At 49.0% G+C, this 20,189-nt stretch overlaps 1 protein-coding gene across 1 annotated transcript; it reads right to left on the minus strand.

Annotated features, from left to right (window-relative positions):
- Positions 1-16,925: 16,925 nt before the first annotated feature.
- FOXI3 (forkhead box I3) lies at positions 16,926-18,188 on the minus strand. The gene is made up of 2 exons (XM_032776877.1): positions 18,185-18,188; positions 16,926-17,524 (listed from the first exon to the last, which is right to left on the minus strand). The coding sequence occupies exons 1-2, from the start codon at positions 18,186-18,188 to the stop codon at positions 16,926-16,928; spliced, it is 603 nt and encodes a 200-aa protein (XP_032632768.1).
- Between the last annotated feature and the right edge of the window lie 2,001 nt (positions 18,189-20,189).

Below are 20,189 nucleotides of genomic sequence, written 5' to 3' on the forward strand. Positions count from 1 at the left end.
CCCATTCATTCCAACGGGACTGGGACTGGAGTAAGGATCTAGCCAAGATAAGTGGGTGTGTGGGGTGGGTGGTCAGAATTTATACCTTGTTGAGCAGAGTCTCAACGTGCAATAAGATCAAACAGCAGCACCGCCACTTCCCGTAGCAATTCCAACCTACACGGTAAAAGGGAACAATCAACATTTCAACACTCACATAACTGTTGGGAGAATTTAACTCATGGGCTGCGAGAAGGGAACTGCACACAATCATTTGCCTGCCCCAAAATCAAATAAATAAATAAACCAAGCACTTCCCAGCACTTATACTGGTGCCTGGAACTGAAAAACAGAAAGTTGGCTCCACTTTAACACCCACGAACCTAATTGGATTTACTGCCTGAGTGCAGGAAAGCTTGAAAAGATTATGGACACAGAAAATAATTTGAGATTAACACAGACGGTACATTTAATACAGGTGGCAGAACAATTAGAAACGTAGTTAAGCTCTGGAAAATCTTTGTAAACCTGGAGGGGATTGAAGTCTAAAAGAGATTCGGTGTGAGCCATCATCGCTGGTGCATTGCGCTCAGCCCTGATCTTTCTAGCCGATCCAGGTGCTGGAAATGTGAAGCACAAGGCAAGGTTAAAGGACTGATTTGGGGCCAAATCATCCCATTCTTGGGGAAACCCTGAGGGAGTTGGGAAAATGCAGAGGCCGTTCCCCCCTGTTGTCTCCTTCAAGGGTGTGGAGTACACAGCCACATGGAAAAAATGAGGGAAGACCTTCACATTGCTTGGAGAATAGGGATCCATATGAAATCCTGCTACTGGTCCTGTGGATCTTGGGACATCACAGACCAGGCTTGTTCCACATGGTGAACCCCAGCCTTCTTCCCACGCCCTGCAGTAACAGAGGTTGTACCAGCATTGGTTCCCTTGCTGTCCCTGCACAGAAGTTAGTAGCATTAACAGTGTCATTCGAGCATAAAGCAGAAGTGACCAGAACAACTCTGCTCCTTTGGTCCTGTGGCTAGGTGTTAGCAGAGGACTTGAGAGACATGACTTCTAGTCCCTACTTTGCCACAGTAGTGTAGATTAGCCTTAGGAACAAGGTACTTAAATATGTCCATAAGTGCTGTTGCTCCAGTTAACAATCAGACCCTTTGAACTACATTTCCTCGTCAGTCTGATAACTTGGGAGCACCATATAAAATCAGGACAATGCACAGCAGCACCCTCTCTGTTTTTAAACAGATGAACCCCCACATACACATAAATGCCAGATGGAGCCAGGGCAACCTACAGAGTTGAAGGATCTGGCACCAGGTCTTCTCAGCTTGAACAATTAGTCAGTGAAACATAGTCAGTTTTCCAGGCTGCTCAAGTTTCAACAAACAACCTTACTGAAAAGCCAAAGAACAGTAATGGAACTTCTCCTGGGATAACCCAGGGTTTGAGAGTGAATGCATGGTTGACGTGCCCCCTCAGGGCGGGGCATGGCATAGTAGCTCTTTCTGCTCTAGAGCCCCCTGTCAGCAGCAATGGCTCCAGCCCTGCCTCCTCTCAGGAGTCACGCCTCCAGGCAGGTCACATTTTATTCCCACCCCTTCTGGGGTATCTCTATGGAGTCTCTAACCAAACTTGAAAGCATAATAACACCCCATGAAAGTAACTTCTGCCTCTCCCCTAGGCTTGAGCTCTTAATCCACCCTGGGTCCTCCACAGCTCTCCATTCTAATGCAAAATGCTGACTGTTGGGGGGGCCTTCCCTGGAATCCTCCCCTGGCCTTGAGCCTTAGAACCCTTGCTCAGGCTTTTGAATCATCCTTCTGCTCTTATGTTGGGGGCTTCACACCACCTTACAGTGGCTGGCAAGGGAGCCCAGGCCCACCCTCTATACTGGTTCCAGTCCAAGGACAACAAGCGAGCAGCCACAGTCTGCTCGTTCAGACACTGCCTCTCTGGACCTCACCCTGCCATTTACCTTTCTTCTGAACTTCTCCCCAGAGGTCCAGTTCCTGGTCTTGTGTCAGGGTTAGCCACAGACGCTGCTTGCTCCAATTCTGGGTCTTTCCTCTCCCCAAGGCTTCCTCTTGGCACTGCAGGAGCCTTCTTGTTCCTCTCAGGGCTCTCAGACACCAAGACAGTGACTGAAGAGTTCTTCCTTGTCTCCCTTCTGCTCCAGGGCGCTCTCTTTCTCTTTATAACACCACTCAGCTCCTGCCCAGTTGTCTCCATCTTTAATTAGGCCTGGCCCACCCTCCAGGTGCAACCTGATGCCTTAATTGATCTCTTCCGCTCCAGGTCACTCTTTCATTAACATTACCTGTGTGGGGTACAAGACCCACCAGACCAAGCTAAGCATTCCTAGTAGGGTGACCAGACAGCAAATGTGAAAAATCGGGACAGGGGAGGGGGGTTATAGGAGTCTATATAAGAAAAAGACCCAAAAATCGAGACTGTCCCTATAAAATCAAGACATCTGGTCACCCTAATTCCTAGGGGGTTTGCTCCCTAGGGATCCAAACCTGCAAGGTGGTGAACACGCCATTGTGCTGTTTACACTACAACAGTCCAAGAAGGGGCTCAGTCTGCTCCCAGTCTCTGTAAACCACTCTGTCAGTGCGAACAAGCCATAAGTAAGCTGCATGGAGCTAGAGGAGAATTCCCTCGGCTCAGGAGACGTGTTCAGGCAGTCTACATGGCCCTACGCTGTCCCCCTCATAAGCCATGAGGGAGTGGGTATGCTGAGGGAAGGAAGAGGTGTTGTGGGATGGCACTGGGACTAGTCATAACCCTTAGTGCTATGGAGGGCTCTGGGCCACAGTGACAGGGTGAGAGAGGGAGCAACTATCACCCTCAGAGCTGTGGGGGACTCTTGGGACTGCCGTGCTGCCCTAGGGCCACCCTGGAGAGCCTGCTGTATATTAGAGCCCATTCCTCAGGTTGCTCTAACTTATGCCCGGGGCAGTTTCAGACCCCACAGCAGCCTCGGATTTGGTCAGTACAAATGAGATATAAATCCACCTTTGCCACTTGGGCTGGACCCTGTGCGTGTCTCAGGAGATTCAGCGCAAAATCTGGCACTGAGTTTGTCACTGGTTAGCGTTATGCCTCTAAATATGGGTTGTGTCCACACACACAACAGGGTTAACCACTAGAGCTGAATGGATAATTGATTTTACACTTCTGTGGCTGAACTGAAAAATCGAGGGGGGGAGGGGGAGATGGTTTGTTTAGAACCAAAACTGAATTGTCTTCATTTTTTCTTGCCAAAACAAACCGATATGAAAAAGTTTCAAAAATGCCCAAAGAGTCATTTCCACTTTTTTGAAACTTTGTCTTCATTTTTTTCCTTTGGATGAAACTTTTCGTAACATGTGAACCAAATTCACATATAGTTTCTGTCACCCGAAACTGCATATTTCCGTGAATTGAATATTCTCTGAAAAACCATCAACCAGCTCTAGTAACAACTCATCTAATTACCATGGGAGCTAATTGTGATTGCTTTTTCAAGGGGCCTAGGCTGGAATACATTTGTCTTCCTGTACAAATTGGCCATACTCTTTAACAATGTGGACGAGACCCCCTGTGACCATTGGCCTTCTTCCTCATCCCAACTCACGGTGTGGTAGGACATACCACAGAGCACTGCTGCTGGTACAGCTCTGAGCACATCCTCTCCTGAGGCATCATCACCTTGTCTACACTAGGAGATGGAACTGTTGCAGACAGGGCCTGAGTTAAGCTGGCACATAACAATGTGGCGTACCAGCACCTTTTTTATGCTGCTGCTTGTTCTGCTGCATCCAAGCTTCCATTTTAAAATAAAAAGGAAGTCACTCATTTTCGGGGTTGCTGAGCGAGCCTCAGAAAAGTGACCAGCTATAACTGATACAATGGTATCTGCACGAATTTGCAGCACCGAAGACAATTAGCTCTGAGAAGTGCACCTCCATGGGGGCTAACTCAGATCCTCAAATTCAACATTGTTCACAACTCCACTGCTCATCAAAGCATGTGGGAAAGGGGATGGAGGGTCACAGGATGAAGATCTCCACAGACCTCTGAGTGACCACTCACTTTAGCACCATGGGAGCACTGGAGTTACCACCTCCTCTTTTCAACCACAGTCAAGATGCAACCAAGCCCAAGTCGCTCAGAAAAGGCACCTGAGCCCCTTTGCCAAGTGGCAGCTGAACTCTAGAAGCCTAGTGGGGCATACAGATCTCACAGAAGGGAAGCCAAGTAAGAGGGGTCCAGCAGAGACAATGGATGCATTTGAACCCCGCTGGGGACTGGAGAACTACGCTAAAGGAGCCCAGAGAGCAAACATGACCCTACTTGGAAAATCTTCACAATCTATTCTAATCAGCATTTCAAGTAGATGGAGTTTATTTTGTGGGTGGAGTTTGGAAGAGCACCACCAAATTTTTCCCCTACATTTGACCCTGGTAGGACCAGTATGGAAAATGGTTTAAAGTAGTAGGGCCAGATCCTCAGCTGGTGTAAATGGGGATAGCTCCATCGATTTCAGTGGAATTGTGCTGTGGCTTCTGGGAGCTATTCTGAGTTACACTGGTGGCGGATCTCCCCCTAGTAGTGTACAAACATGCCATTTTCAAAGCCATTTCAGAATCTGTCTTTGATGCTTGCAACAAACTTGCTGAACCAGTGTTGAAATATGCTTTGCTTGGGCCATACTCACATAATGCTATGCCACTGCATGGGCTGTTATTAGCAGGGATCAAATTTGAGACCCCTGGATCTAAACGCATGACCCACCTCTGCTAGCCAAGTCTGTAGCAGCTTCATCAGTCTTGATCTGTGACCCAGCTACCATTAGAAGGGGAGAGAGTGCCATCTTCACTATTAGATCAAGGAGAACCAAGCTGCACACATGTTTTCAGTAAGAGTTTGGTTTTCTATTGTACACTGGACTTGGGGAAATAGCTGCCCAGACTTTCCCAGAATGCACCGATACAAACAAGATTTGGCAGCAGGCTAGCTGCAGATGCACAAACGGGATTGGCACATATTGTGTTGAAGAACAAAGCTGCTGCTCAGTGAGAACTCAAACTGCGTTTGTTATAATTGAGTCAGATCACAGTAATGTGACCTGGACACAAATACAAGGTTGCATTTCTGGTATATAGCTGAGACCTTAGCTGCCTTAATTAGCTCTTTGGACCAGGAACCCATTTTTAAACCACCGCGTTACACTCTTGGATGCAATCGAAATAATAAATAATCAGTCAAAATCTGAACTGATTCTAACAATGGAGGCTGGTCACATGGTTCAGTTCATCAGCAGGCTCTGTAATTTCCAACTGCCAGGATTATTTCTGGCAAGTTTAACACAGTTCTAGTTGTCCTGCAGTTAATTCCCTCTAAAGAACAAGATTTGCACACTATAAACATTCCTTGGTGTGGAACCAGCTTCTGCCTGTACAGTTCACTAGAAGCCAAATGAAGCTGCACTGGGGTTCCTAGTCTCTGGTACAGTCGTTCTCCATAGGAATGTCTACACTGCAGCTCAGGTAGACAGACTTGCACTAGCTGGTGTCAAAAATAGCAGTGTGGCTGCTGCAGCTCAGGCTGGAGTTTGGGCTTTCAGGCTGCCCTGGGCTTGAAGGCCTGAACTGTGATGTCACCACTGGTATTTTTAGCGTGCTAGCTCAAGCTCTGCTATGCAAACCTGTCTACTCGGGCTGGGAGGCTTTCTCCTAGCTGCAGTGTGGATACACACACTGAGACCAAGGAACTGTAAAACAAGGAGCCTCATCCAGTGTACATTTTTCAAATATGGTTTAGTCTGGCTAGCTGGCTGGCCAGACCATGGGAGAAACCATTTTAAGGGGCATGGTGAGGAAGGACAGCCATGTGGACTTCCTGGGTATCCTTTGGCAAGCCACTTAGGGTATGTCCACACTGGACCTGAGAGGTGTGAGTGCAAACCCTGGAGTTTGGAAAGCTACCCCAGGGCCCTGTGGCAAAAGTGCTGTTTTCTAGTAAGCTAGCAGGGGTATGCCTACATGTGCTGCAAATGCACCTCCTGATTGCCAGGTAAATATACCTTTGATCTCTCTGTGCTTCAACTCCACATCCGTATAACAGGAGTTATAATACATCCTTTGGCATTCTTCTCTATTTAGACTGGAAACTCTTCAGGGCAGGAAATGGCATGCAGTGTTGTGAAAAAGTTGCTATTGGGAGAGAGAAATCACAGCTCGGGTTCTTACAAATTATGAATTATTTTAACATCATTTACCATCTAGTTGTCATTTTACTATTCCTGTTAATGACTTTTTAATATTTTACTTAGCTGGGACAATGAAAATACACCAGCTAGTTCATTTTGGCTTCTAGTTGGTTTGACTTCCCATGCACTAGCAAGCACCAAGCAGCAAAGCTTACATTGCAAAGGCTGCAGGAGAATGTTTGCTTGTTTTCTATTCAAGATTCACAATGTCATGGGAATACTTCTGTTGGACTTAGGTTTTGTCAAAGCTTGTTTTGATAGAAAATGTTCAGTTTGGGAAGGGGGCAACTTCGACCTGACAGTGTTCTTTTAAATGTATAACAAGGAGTTAAAAATCTATGTAAGATCTAGAATGCCAAAAATATCCATGGCTTCCCAGGCTAACAAGCTCTAGAAAACAGTTGTCATGTCCGTATTGGATCAACTTAACTCACTCCAGCCTGCTGCAGAAAGCCAGCCTGCCTCTGTTTACATGAGAAATGGTGATGGAAGCAACTGGAGCTATCACCTGCGCATGTGAGACTCTGACCCCTGCCCTCCTCAGGTGGGAAAAGCAAACAGGTAACACCACCTGGGAACCCTGCTAACAGGTGCTGTCAACACTTCCTTTGAAGAGGGTAATCTAGCTCTTACCCTAAAATGTGCAGCACTCTGACCAGTATTAAAGAAACCATCGCTCAGCTCTAACTGCCCAACGCCTAACCTCCTTTTGAGAATGCTGGCTGAGAAGCTAACAAAGCTAAGCAAGCCATAGACACAGCAGGACACAGAAAACACCCAGCTCTGTATCTCCTGTGACTCCAGCATAAACCGCACCATCTCTCTCAAGCAGGGCTGCTGCACTAGGGGTGCTGGCGGGCTGAGCAGCAGCACCCCCTGGCTTGACATGGTTTAATTTACATCATATACAGGGTTTACTGTTTTGTTCAATGGCTCTCAGCTTCCGCATGATACAAATTGTTCAAACGCCACTACTCTCAAGGGCTAGCCAAAATGAAGAGCAGCTGGATAAAGAGGAACCCAGGCAGGACTTGGGCGGATGCTGGTAGGAAGCACTGGAGAACTTGTCTGCTCTGTGACATCTCCCATTGTCCAGAATGTCTGCTTACAGATTAAGTTAGTCTGTAGCATTCTGGTTTTCTGGACTCTTCAATGCTAGTGGATGCCCAACAGTCAGAGTGGTAAAAAAACCCAGTTCCATCTATGACTGACTAGAAGACTGAGCCCCGTCCTATGGGATACAGCCCTTGCCACAGTGATCTGCACATTCCCAACCTCCAGCTTTGGTTTCTGCAACTCCATTTGTTTAGGAATAACAGCACACATGCAGAAAGAGCTACTGCTGGTACAAACACAGCAGTCTATCTGCTGAACAACACAGGTCATCATGAACACATCAACCCAGTGCTCCACTCTCTCTGCTGGTCTAAATCTGTCCTGGTATTCAAAGCCCTCCATGGAGTTGACTGTAGTTACTGGGGAGATCATCTCCCCCTCCATGACCATGACCTCTCGTGACAGCTACATTCCACCAGAACAATGAAACTATTGACTAAAGTGGGGGAAGCTTATGGCTGCAGCAGAAAGAACCAGAGGAGATAAGGATGACCACGACTGCATTCAGAAAGAGTACAAACCTTATCTCTTCAACTTAACTTTCCCTCAAGTACACACACAACTAACCAAGCCACGTCTCCCAAAGGCTAAAAAGGAAGAGAGACAGATGGATTATATTTTGAGATATTGGGATGTGCTTAGATATTATGCTGAATGGATCAGTTAAAGAGCTAAGAAGATTCAAACCCTTCAATTTTATGATGAGAAATCAAGATGCTTCCCAGGCAGAGGGAGGTTCAGGTATATACTAAAATTATCATAATAATATATAGCATGTATGCAATCCTTTTGTCAAACACTAATCTGATTCTTGCATTTCTTGTGCATTCAAAAGTCCTTCCAGAGTCAATGGGAGATGGTGGAAAATAAAGGGATGCAGATTTGAGTTTATTAATTACTCCGCACAATACCCCACCCTTAGAGGAATAAGTATCCTCATTTTACAGACAAGGATGTGCACCTATTATAGGCATTTCCAGAACATTCCTTGTGGCTCCCAGGCTCCCATGTCTGCAATAATAGGGCCAGATCCTACAAGATGATGAACATCCTCAATGCCCATTTAAGTCAATGGGACTGAAGGATGCTCAGTATTTTGCAGGACCATGATCAAAATGAGCCAAAATTCTGCTTTCAATTACACTAGTATAAATTCAGAGCAACTACGCTGAAGTTAGTGGAGTTATTCCAGATTTACAGAGATGCCAATGAGAGTAGTATTTGGCCCAGTTTGAATAATGGGTGTTAATCAGGAGTGACTCCACTGCAGGCAGTGCAATCATACCTAAGGCTGCAAGTCTTTCATGGAGATCACGGAAGTCACAGATGTAGAAAATATGGATTGGATAAATGTCCTATAAGGTGGATAGAAAGCTGGCTAGATCATTGGGCTTAATGGGTAGTGATCAATGGCTCCATGTCTAGTTGGCAGCCAGTATGAAGTGGAGTGCCCAAGGGGTCGGTTTTGTTCAACATCTTCATTAATGATCTGGATGATGGGATGGACTGCACCCTCAGCAAGTTTGTATATCACACTAACCTGGGGGGAAAGGTAGATACACCAAAGCGTAGGGATAGGGTCCAGAGTGACCTAGACAGATTGGAGGATTGGGCTAAAAGAAATCTGATGAGGTTCAACAAGCACAAGTGCAGAGTCCTGCACTGAGGATGAAATAATCCAATGCACTGCTGCAGGCTGGGGACTGACTGGCTAAGCAGCAGTTCTATAGAAAGGGACCTGGGGATTACAGTGGACGAGAATCTGGATATGAGTCAACAGTGTGCCCTTGTTGCCAAGAAGGCTAACAGCATATTGGGACTAATTGCATTAGTAGGAGCATTAGTAGCAGATTGAGGGAAGTGATTATTCCCCTCTATTCAGCACTTGTGAAGCCACATCTGGAGTACTGCATCCAGTTTTGGGCCCCCCATTACAGAAAGGTTGTGGATAAATTGGAAAGTGTCCAGCGGAGGGCAATGAAAATGATTAGGGGGTGGGGCACATGACTTACCAGGAGAGGCTGAGAGAACTGGGCTTATTTAGTATGCAGAAGAGAAGAGTGAGGGGGGATTTGATAGCATCATCCAACTACCTGAAGCGGGGTTCCAAAGAGGATGGAGCTTGGCTGTTCTCAGTGGTGACAGATGACCAAACAAGGAGCAAGGGTCTCAAGTTGCAGTGAGGCAGGTCTATGTTGGATATTAAGAAAAACTATTTCACTAGGAGGGTGGTGAAGCACTGGAATGGGTTACCTAGGGAGGTGGTGGAATCTCATCCTTAGAGGTTTTCAAGGCCCAGCTTGAGAAAGCCTTGGCTGGGATGATTTAGTTGGCATTGGTCCAGCTTTGAGCAGGGGGTTGGACTAGATGACCTCCTGAGGTCTCTTCCTCAGGAAGAGAGTGGGATGATTCTATGACTTCTGTAGCGGCTGGTGTGGCTGGCTCTAGGGCTGCCGGAGCAGCTCCAGCAGCCCCTGGGCCAGCTGCCACCCTCTCCTCCCCCACCACACCCCAGAAGCAGGGGTCCTGGCCACTGCCATCCCCCAAGCACTGGCAGAGGGCCCAGGCCATGCGGTGCCACCCAGCCCCTGTCTCCCAGGTATTAGCAGGGGTCCTGGGGCATGAGCTGCCATCCACCCACGCCGAGCACCTACAGTGCCCCTGGGCTGTGTGCTGCCTCCCCCAAACACCCATGGCACTCCGCAGGCCACCCCAGAGAACCCACATTGCCCCCGGGCCTCCTCCCCCTCCCCAGCACCCAAGATTTAGTCAGAGGTATATAGTAAAAGTTATGGGTAGGTCTCGGGCAGTGAATTTTTGTTTACTGCTTGTGACCTGTCCATGACTTTTACTAAAAATACCCATGACTCAAATGTAGCCTTAATCATACCCCACCGCAAAGCAGGGGTAAGTGAGGTCAGAATCAGGCTCCATTGGATGGATAGCAATTATGAGTCAGCTGCACTAATTTATACTAGCTGAGGATCTAACCTCATATATTTTAAAGATCCTTTTGGTGGTACTGCTTGTTTTGGTTTACTGCTTGTAAACGCAGCAAGCAGGTCAATATAAAGTGCAGAAGTGCCAAAGTAACAGGGCAAAGCTTGACCTCTGCCACCATCCAACGGGATTTGGAGGAAGACAGCACATTTCTACTATTTACTTTAATTAGACATAAAATCAATGGTGCCCAAGGAGGCTAAAGGCAGGTTAACCCTCAATCCGGAGCTGATCTGTCATTGTTCATTGCTACCACAGACTGGCTACATGGTGAGATATTTGCTTTGTCAATAAACCCTGACACAATGGACTGCAGGAAAGAGAAAAATGATCACATGGGGCCTGCTTCTCCTTATACACAGCAGCCAATGGGAGTTTTTCCAGGATTGGGCCCATGAGGTGCAGCTCACAAATGTGTCATAAGTCACCAGTTATAGTGAATGGACCTGAATCCAAATTTAGAAGCCAGTGTAGAACCGGTTATTAAAGGGGCCGGCGGGTGGGCAAATTCCAGTCTGCGAGCTGGATGTCCTGTCCAGCCCACTTGAGCTCCCAGCTGGGGAGGCTCCCCCAGCCCCTTCCCTTCTCCCCCCTCCTCACAGAGCCCCAGCGTGCCACGCCACCGGCACCAGCGCAGCTCTGCAGCCCCTGCCACTTTGAGCAGCATGGTAAGGGGGCCAGGCCGGGGCTGGGAGGAGAGGTTGGATAAGGGGCAGGGAGTAGTTGGAGGGGGAGAGGTCTGGGGGGGAGAGTTAGGGGACGGGGGGATTGGGTAGGTGTGGGAGTACCAGGAGTCTTTTGAGGTGGTGGTGGATGGGGTCAGGGCAGTCAGGGGACAGGGAGTGGGGTGAGTTGGGTAGGAGTTCGGGCCCTGAGGGGCAGTTAGGGTGGGGGTTCTCGGGAGTGGGTGGTCAGGGGACAAGGAGTGGGAGAGGTTGATGGGTTGCAAGTTCTGAGAAGGGCAGCTGGGGGCAGGATGTGGGTTGGGGTCGAGTAGGAAGGGAGACAGGTACATGGGGCTTGTACTCACTGCGCAGTTCCCTACTGGTCTTCGGTGGCACTTCGGCGGCAAGGAGTTGTGTGTCTTCACTCGCAATGGGTGAAGGATCCGCCACCGAAATACCTCTGAAAACCCAGAGTGATGAAGACTCCCCTGCCGCCGAGGACCTGGTGGGGAACCGGTTCTTAGGACTTTGGGAGCTCATCACTGCCTGAAGCTGACCTTGCAGATTGGTGTAACTCCACTGAATGGAATTACACCACTTTTAAACTACTGTAACGTCAGAATCAGGCCCTATGGGGCTACTCACATGAATAAATCAAGCAGGATCCAGCCCCTGGCGCATAATAAATCCCCCTGATTTAAGGCAGTGTGAGATAACATATGTGATAGATGTTTAGGCCTTATCTCCACTAGGGACATTTTCTAAAGATTTGCTAATGTTGGTTTCCCTTCATCCATGCTAGCAACACTGAGAGGGAGGGAGGCCCAGCACAGACCTGCAGATGGTGGCTGCCAGTATTTTTATTATTATATTAATACGGCCTGCTCAGAGCAGGACTCAATGACACAGTGCTGGAAAAATGCTGGTGGCAGTTAGTGGCCATCTACACTATCTTTCCCAACATTGCCTCTCGTCATGTGTTTAGACTAAAAGCTCCTTAGGGCAGGAAGTATGTTTATTTATTATATATGCATATAGTGCCAGGCAAAACGGAGCCCTGGTCCATGATGGGGGATCTGGGGGCTACCATAAAAGAAACAACAAATTAGTAGCACAAATATCAGCTGTCCGATTTAGCTGAGTCAGCCAATGCCAGAGTTTTTGTGGTTTCCCCTTCATCCCAACTTCCAGAAAGTTCAGAAATAAAAATAAATCACGAGCTAGCTCAGTGCAGGAACAACCAACTTCAGCGGCTTTGTCTGGCTTTGGTGGAGAGGAGTGGAGTCCAGGGACTTGATTCTGCTCCAGCAGAAGTCAGTTTGAGCCTTTCCCGTTGACTTCACTAGGCTCAGGATCTGGCCTCAGAATGCTCATTGAAACTCTAGTGTAGACATACCCAGACTGGGAGCATGACTACTGTTGGCGCTGCACTGCTGGTCCCATTGTTGGTATTATTATTTGTATTATCATAGTGCCCAAGCCCGTCATGGACCAGGACCCCACTGCGCTAGGTACTGTACAAACACAGACCAAAAAGACAGGCCTTGCTGGCTTCTTGGGGCTTGAGGGGCGGGGGAGGCAGAGGGATTCAGGGGTGGGACTCATAGTCTTTTGTCCTCGTTGTCCTTTTCCCCTCTGCTCTTGGGGCGCTCATTTTAAATGAAGACGGCCCATGACAATAGCACTGTTGTTTTTTTGAGTGTTTTTCATTAAGCCCAATCCTGCTGCCCTCATTCTCCCATGACTTGGGTGGTTGCTAAATGGTTTTAAATGAGGAGCCATTTTTAATAACAAAAGGAAAAGCTAAAGGCTGCCATTAAGACTAATTCACTCAAATCCCCTCAGCACAGACGAGGTGTCTATCAGTCGGAATGCTTGTATCAAGGGCCCCTTTGGCAGGTTGCTTTATCATGAACACCCAAACATTTATATTCACATACTCAGGCTCGGGGCAAAGCCTCTGCTTACCTACCTCAGGCAAGGGCTTCCATCCACTCCACAGGAGGGGAGCAGAATTTAACCCTGACACCAAGAGGAGAAAAAATGCAAATGTGGTTAGAATATTTGAGCCTATTAACAGCCCAACCCCGAAACCCTTGCTCATGAGAATTGTCCCATTGACCTGTAAGAGCTGCAGAGATGAGCAGTGTAACTATACGCCCTGATCCAGCAGGGTTTGGATTGCAGTCATCCTTCATTGACTTCACCAGGGCTTTTGGCACATTGCAAGGTCAGGCCCCTACTAATGGGATGCATTCATGTTTCAAAGGTACCACCAGGAGTTTCACTGAGTAAAGACTGCAGGATCAGGACCTTAATAAAGCTCTACATTGTGGACCCAATCCTATGGCCCTGACTCACATGAGTGAGCCTTACTTACATTTAACTCGAGCTGATTAAACAAAGGAATTTCAGTGATGTTCCTGGTCCTGATGATGCAACCACTACTAGAGTAATTTGATGGCTTTCCTTCATTCCCTCACCCATCCCCCAATAATAATAAAAGAAAGAATTAAGCAAATTCTAGAAGCTTGCTCCTTCTCAGATTCTCAAACCACTCAAGAAAAGGGGATTTTTCCAAACACAGAGGAATCCTTCTTTCATTGTGGCCCTCTACCAAATGAAAACAAAGACTCCCTGCACAAAAATGCCTGATTGTGCTCCAAGTGGTAGCAGTGTAAATTACAAATGACTAAACTGCCGTCAGTGGAGTTAAACTGGTGTGAAATCAGAATCAAGCCTATGGGATCAGCTTATTCTTGTACAAAGAGCCTGATTCATTCCCTCTGGTAAATCAGGCCCATGGCCTCTTCTTTGGGGGATAGCTGATGAAAATTAATCATAACTGTGAGCACAGGATGTTATGGAGACAAGGTGGGTGAGGTAATATCTTTTATTGGATCAATTTCTGTTGATGAGAGAGACAAGCTTTTAAGCTACACAGAGTGACCTTGCATTTAGCTGTAATGCTGGGAGTACCTTTCCCAGACCTTAAAAGCTGTATGGCTCCCAAGCTTGTCTCTCACCAACAGAAGTTGATCTAATAAAAGATCACCTCACCACCTCATCTCCCTAATTTCCTGGGATCAACACAGCTACAACTACGCTGCAATTAACAAATGATGGGTGGGCCTTTCTAAAGGCCCATATGTTTGCCAAAAAATGCGCTTGCACTTTTTGATAAAGTTTTCTTCTCTTCATGCATTATAAAAAAAAATACAGGCTCCACATTCACTCAGGATATTTAGAAACAAATGTTGAAAGGAATTGATCTCAAGATACCGCTTGTGAAACTCACATGCCTCCCTTGGGTAGCTGAGATTGTTGAAGGTGAATTCGGATGTCTCTCTTTCTTGGGGAGGAAGAAGCATTAAGCACGGAAATGCCAAAGACAGCACACCGCCCCTCTATGCCCTGCTGATAGTGAGAATTTGGGGACTGCTATCTCCCACAGATTCTGTCCCTTGGAAGCAGGGCCGGCTCCAGCGCACCAAGCGTGTGCCTGGGGCGGCATGCCGCAGGGGACGCTCTGCCGGTTGCCGGGAGGGTGGCAGGTGGCTCTGGTGGACCTCCTGCAGGCATGCCTGCGGAGGGTCCACTGGTCCCGCAGCTCTGGTGGAGCATCCGCAGGCATGCCTGTGGGAGGTCCACTGGAGCTGCAGGACCAGCAAGTGGCAGAGTGCCACCCACGGCGTGCCGCCGTGCTTGGGGCAGCGAAATGGCTAGAGCCGGGCCTGCTTGGAAGCCACTGAGACCTCAATGACAGATGAGGGTGTTCAGCATTTCACAAACTAGGACCAAGCCAGGTCCACATGAGCCTGCACCTTCAGGGGACTGATTGCATTTTAAGCACCATCTTGTGTGGCTCTGCTCTGAACAGGAGGGTTAAAATGTTGACAGCCACATGGAGCTATCTACACCAGTGCTCCACCCCAAGCTTCAACCAATGGAGCTGAACCGGTGTTAGCAAGGGTGAGAGACTTCAGAGGAACAAGGCTTGTGCAGACACAGTATTCCTGAGCTATGCCTATGGGCCTGATCCAATGCCTATTGAAGTCAGTAGTTTTTCCATGGCTTCCATGCATTTTGGATCAGGCCCTAAGTGAGGGGAGTAGTAGGCTCTAGAATGGTCTTGCATTGGTACAGTGCACGGTTATATCAGTGCTAGGTTGTCCCTATAGGTGCTCGATTGCATTGAATGAAATATTGTTTTGAGTTTCAGAGACAAAAATGTTACCTGCTTGTGTGGCATTCTAATAAGTTGGATGCACGTGATTCGTTGTTAAATACAGTACTGCAATTGTACTGCCATTTCAGTGTCATGCTCTCTTTTGTTTTCACTGTATATGTTACATGCCTTTAAAAAGCATTTAGACAAGCTGGCTGATTACATCAAATCCCTGCCAACAACTGATGTAAACCTCAGAAATGTGAGGAATTTTTACATCATGGATATTATGTACTATAGGACTGGTTCTTTCACAACTGTAAATCAGAAGAAACTTCACTGAAGTTAAGCAAGTTTCTCCAGATTTAAACCAATGTATAAGAGCACATTTTGGCCCACTGACCTCCACTGGATTCCTCTGCTGAGGAACCTTAAATGGGTGTAATTCCTTTGACTCCAGGGTCTGAATTTGGCTGCATGGGCTTGATCATACATGAGTCAGTCCTGCTCCAATTAACTTTGCAAGCAATTACTATATATTAACCAACCTAAGCTGAAAATAGGCAATTTACTGTCTAAAACCAGAAAAAGCTTCAGTTCAGCTTTCACAATTACCAATCGGGAGATTGTAAATCAAACCTCACACTTCTCCTTTGAGCTGAAAGCAACACGTTTTTCTTGGCACAGAGGAAAGTGCTGAGTCCTTGTATCTGTTGTCCCAACCCGTGTCCCTAACCATCTAAAAAAGTAAAATAAAATCTGTTGATGAACAAACAAGCAAAAATCTAACTGTAAATATTTTATTCCCCAAAATTTTGTTCAGTTTGAAAAGTTTCATTCATACACTACAATAAAAAAAAAAAAAAAAAAGGAGGGGAAAGGATGGGCAAAATAAACTTTCCCAAATGTCAAACACATTATAAATAAGTACAACTCCAGAGCATAATTTACAAATATAAAATCCCATAGAAATGTATGTACAGAGTAGTACATTACATACAAATATGTATAAAAATATTCACTGTGTTTATTCTTTTGCTAAAACCTGTATGGCTAGATTGTGTGTCTTTGGTACTAAGCTTAAGTAAAATGATTCTTTTACAAAATAAGGCTCCGATTCTTCAATATACAAAGCACAAGCAGCCTGGCGAACCCGCATGGAGCTACTCTGTATCTAAAGGGGTTCTGTGTGGGCAAAGGATCTACCCAGGCATTGTACACTGCAGGACCGAGGCCTAAAGCAATTACCTAAACAGGCAATCACAGACATAGGGATTTTTAGAAGGCACTTCATTAGAAATCTCTTCATTTTTTTTCTCTTCCAAGACCAAAGCACTTGTAAACAGAGGTTCACAAATAAATGACCAACAGGCAATACTCCCCTGCTATGTGTCTATATTTAGTCCTTGCTGATTTCTCTTTGTAGTTATTTTTTTAACCCTACATTCAAGATTAAAAACCTCTGAAGTCACTAATCCAGTTCTGGTTCTTATTTGCAGAATTTTGTGGCAAACAGGCATCATGAGTGGATCAGTGATTTTGCAGGGACGAGTAAGGAAATACTCCACATTGTGTGCGTGTATGTATCTATTTACTAGATTGTAAGTTTTTCTTCCTGGGAAAACATACTGCAAGTGTCCTGCTTCAAACGCAGTTTACAAAAGCATGGGGTCTTCCTTGGCTGGTTCATTCAGCAACTTTCTTGTTCCGTGGAGTTGCAATCCATGCCCTACACCTCAGTGCCATCCCGGGCGTAGATGAGGCTGTTGACTGTGAAGTTGTAGTAATGGTTGTACTGGGTGCTGCTGCTGCTGCTGCTGCTGCTGCTGCTGCTGGGGTGGAAGGAGTTGTAATAGGCAGCAGTGGGCCCCGGAACTCGCTGCAGCTGGTCTGGTGGATGCACCTCCTGGGAGGAGCTGCTGGAGGAGGCAGTGAAGGTGCCACCACTCATCTGCCCAGTGGGGAAGTTCCGATGGTGCAGCTCCCTGCTGAAGCCTCCTGCCAGGCGGTTCCCTCCACTGCTCAGTGAGCTCATGCTACTGAAGAAGGTGCTCAGGCAGCCTGGGGTGGCTGAGATGATGCTCGGAGAAGAGGAGCTTTTGGGATGGTCCCTGGCAGGTGATAGTTCCAGCTCTGGGGAGGGGCTGTTTCCACAGGGCTTGCCTGCAGCAGCTGGGATGGGATGCCCTTCCTCAGCCTTCAGACCCCCCCCAGAGGACACCACAGTGGGGGTGTTAGGCTCAGAGCGCCGTTTGCGTTTGCGCCGGAAATTCCCATTGTCAAACATCTTCTCACAGTTTGGGTCTAAGGTCCAGTAGTTCCCCTTCCCTGAAGGAGACAGAGAAGGAGTCAGACAGGGAGCTCCTCCAATAGATGCCCCCTGAGCAGGATCTGCACCCTCCCTCTCCCCCCACGCCCACCCCAGCATTTGCACAACCTGCACCTGCCAAACACCCACTCCAGACTTGCTGACCAGAGCCTGATTCTCCTCTCGCACTGTTGCAATTTCACTGACTTAAGTTCAGGAATTCAGAATCTGCCCCACTGACCACGCACCGGGAATGAATCTTGCAGTTCTGATCCTGCTAAGTGGCTGCTCCTCCAAGCCTACAGCCCCACCCCAAACAGAGTAAAAGGACGCTGCAGACAGAACTCCTAATGCTTCCCCAATTACACCCTTGTCATTTAAGTGTGTGTTTCGACAGCCATCTTAGTCAACGCACCAGGGATTGAACGGGGGACCTCAAGCGCTAAAAGCACAAAATGCTCCATCTTAAGCTAGCTGGGGCTGTAACAGCCCCATCTCCTCTGTGGATCAGGCACAGAGGGACCTGTAACCCACACTCACCTGTTGGCACCCCAATCCCAGGGAGACCTGTACTGCAGTGTAGGCCTGCACTTACTCGCTCATCCTGATACAGCTCAGCTGGGGTAGGACGAAATAGAGGGATACATCAGCAGTGCTGGGCATGTGTGGGGCCACCTCACCCATGTTGTGGTTCAGGGCAGATTATAGGTTCATAGACTTTAGGACTGGAAGGGACCTCGAGAGGTCATCGAGTCCAGTCCCCTGCCCTCTTGGCAGGACCAAATACTGTCTAGACCATCCCTGATTGCCATTTATCTAACCTACTCTTAAATATCTCCAGAGATGGAGATTCCACAACCTCCCTAGGCAATTTATTCCAGTGTTTAACTACCCTGACAGTTAGGAACTTTTTCCTAATGTCCAACCTAAATCTCCCTTGCTGCAGTTTAAGCCCATTGTGTCTTGTTCTATGGGGGAGGGAGCATCTACTGGTGGGGTCTCTCTCAGCGCCACACACTTGCTAATGGGCCAGGGGGATTGGTGGGCATATAAATAAATATATTAGCACACCCACAGTGGCCCCCTTGCTGCCTGGGCACAGTCATGCACAAACCATGCCTCAGATCTCTGTGCAGGGAAGGCCCTGAATCCCTTTGCACCCAGGGGGCCCTTGCACGCTTGCACTAACAAACCCTTTCCCCACCAGGGCCATCCAGAGGATTCAGAAGGCCTGGGGTCCTCGGAGGCAGGGGGCCCTGGCTTCGGCAGTAATTCGGCAGCGGGGAGTCCTTCTGCTCCGGGACCCACCACCGAAGTCCCCTAAAGACCCATGGCGGGGACCCCTGCTGCCAAATTACCACCAAAGACCCTGAGCAGAAGAAGCTCCAGGGGCCCCAGGCCCTGCAAGAGTTTTCCAGGGCCCCCAGAGCAAGTGAAGGACCCCACTCCAGGGGCCCCAAAAACTCTTGTGGGGGACCCTGCAGGCCCAGGGCAAATTGCCCCACTTGCCTCCCCTGCCCCCCCCGGGCAGCCCTGTTCCCTACCGAGCAGGACATGTACCCCCCACTCCACCTGGCTACAGCCCTAATGCCCCTCTCCCCCCGGGCCTCTGCACCCAATGTGCATGTCTGAGCCACACCATCCTTCATGGTAGGTGGGACTGCATCTCTACAGTACCCCCCACACCCAGAGAGCAGATTGGATTTACACCCTGGGGCTGGAGCAGATCAGTGCTAAGGGCCCCAACCCTTGCCCTAGAGAGCAGGAACCTCATAATGGGCATCCAACCCCAGAAGGGCCCTGCCCTGCTGGGAAGTGAACCTGGGGCCCTGGATCCAGCTGCTCCCATGGGGACTATATCCCACTCCAACCCCCATCACAGGATCTGCCCCTCGGTGTCCCCACCTGGGCAGAGCAGCCAGGGTGGGGGCGGTCCAACACCCTGGGTTACACTGTCCATCGTATCCCCTCTCTGCAGCCCCCAGCCTGCACGGAGCTCTGCCCTCCCGCCCCACCTGCCCGTACCCTGGGTGCAAGTGCCCCTTGCGGCTCCCCCCACTCTCCCCAGGCCGGCTCATGGGGAGCGACCGGGATCCCCATCCCGGGATCCCGTCCCCCTGCCCGAGCTCCCCTGGTGTGAGCCCCGCGCCGATCCCGCTCTGGATACCCAGCTCCGAGCCGGCCGGGGGCCGCCAGTGGGGGTTACAGCGCAGGGGCTCCTGGCGCCCAGGTCCCGCCGGCTCCCCGCCCTACGCCTCGGGTGTCCCGGCACAGAGCCGTGGCAAGGGGCAGATGCTGCTCAGCCCCGCGGTCCCCTCCCTGGTCGGCCAGATCCTGTCCAGTACAGCGCTCCCCTCGGGTCCCCCTCCCCACCCTAGCCCCTCGGTCCGCTTAACCGCCCCCCTCCAGGATCCTGGGCATCCCCAATCCCTCTTCCGCCAGCCTCCGGCCCCTGTATCCAACACTGCCCCCCCATCCAACACCCCCCTCTGCCACCAGCCTCCGGGGCATCCCCCAACCAACACCCCGCAGCCTCCTGGGCACCCCCCTCTGCCACCAGCCTCCGGGGCATCCCCCATCCAACACCCCCCAGCCTCCTGGGCACCCCCGTCTGCCACCAGCCTCCTGGGCATCCCCCATCCAACACCCCCCAGCTTCCTGGGCACCCCTCTCTGCCACCAGTCT

Source organism: Chelonoidis abingdonii, chromosome 5 (assembly GCF_003597395.2).
Source record: "Chelonoidis abingdonii isolate Lonesome George chromosome 5, CheloAbing_2.0, whole genome shotgun sequence".
Lineage (NCBI taxonomy): Eukaryota > Metazoa > Chordata > Testudines > Testudinidae > Chelonoidis > Chelonoidis abingdonii.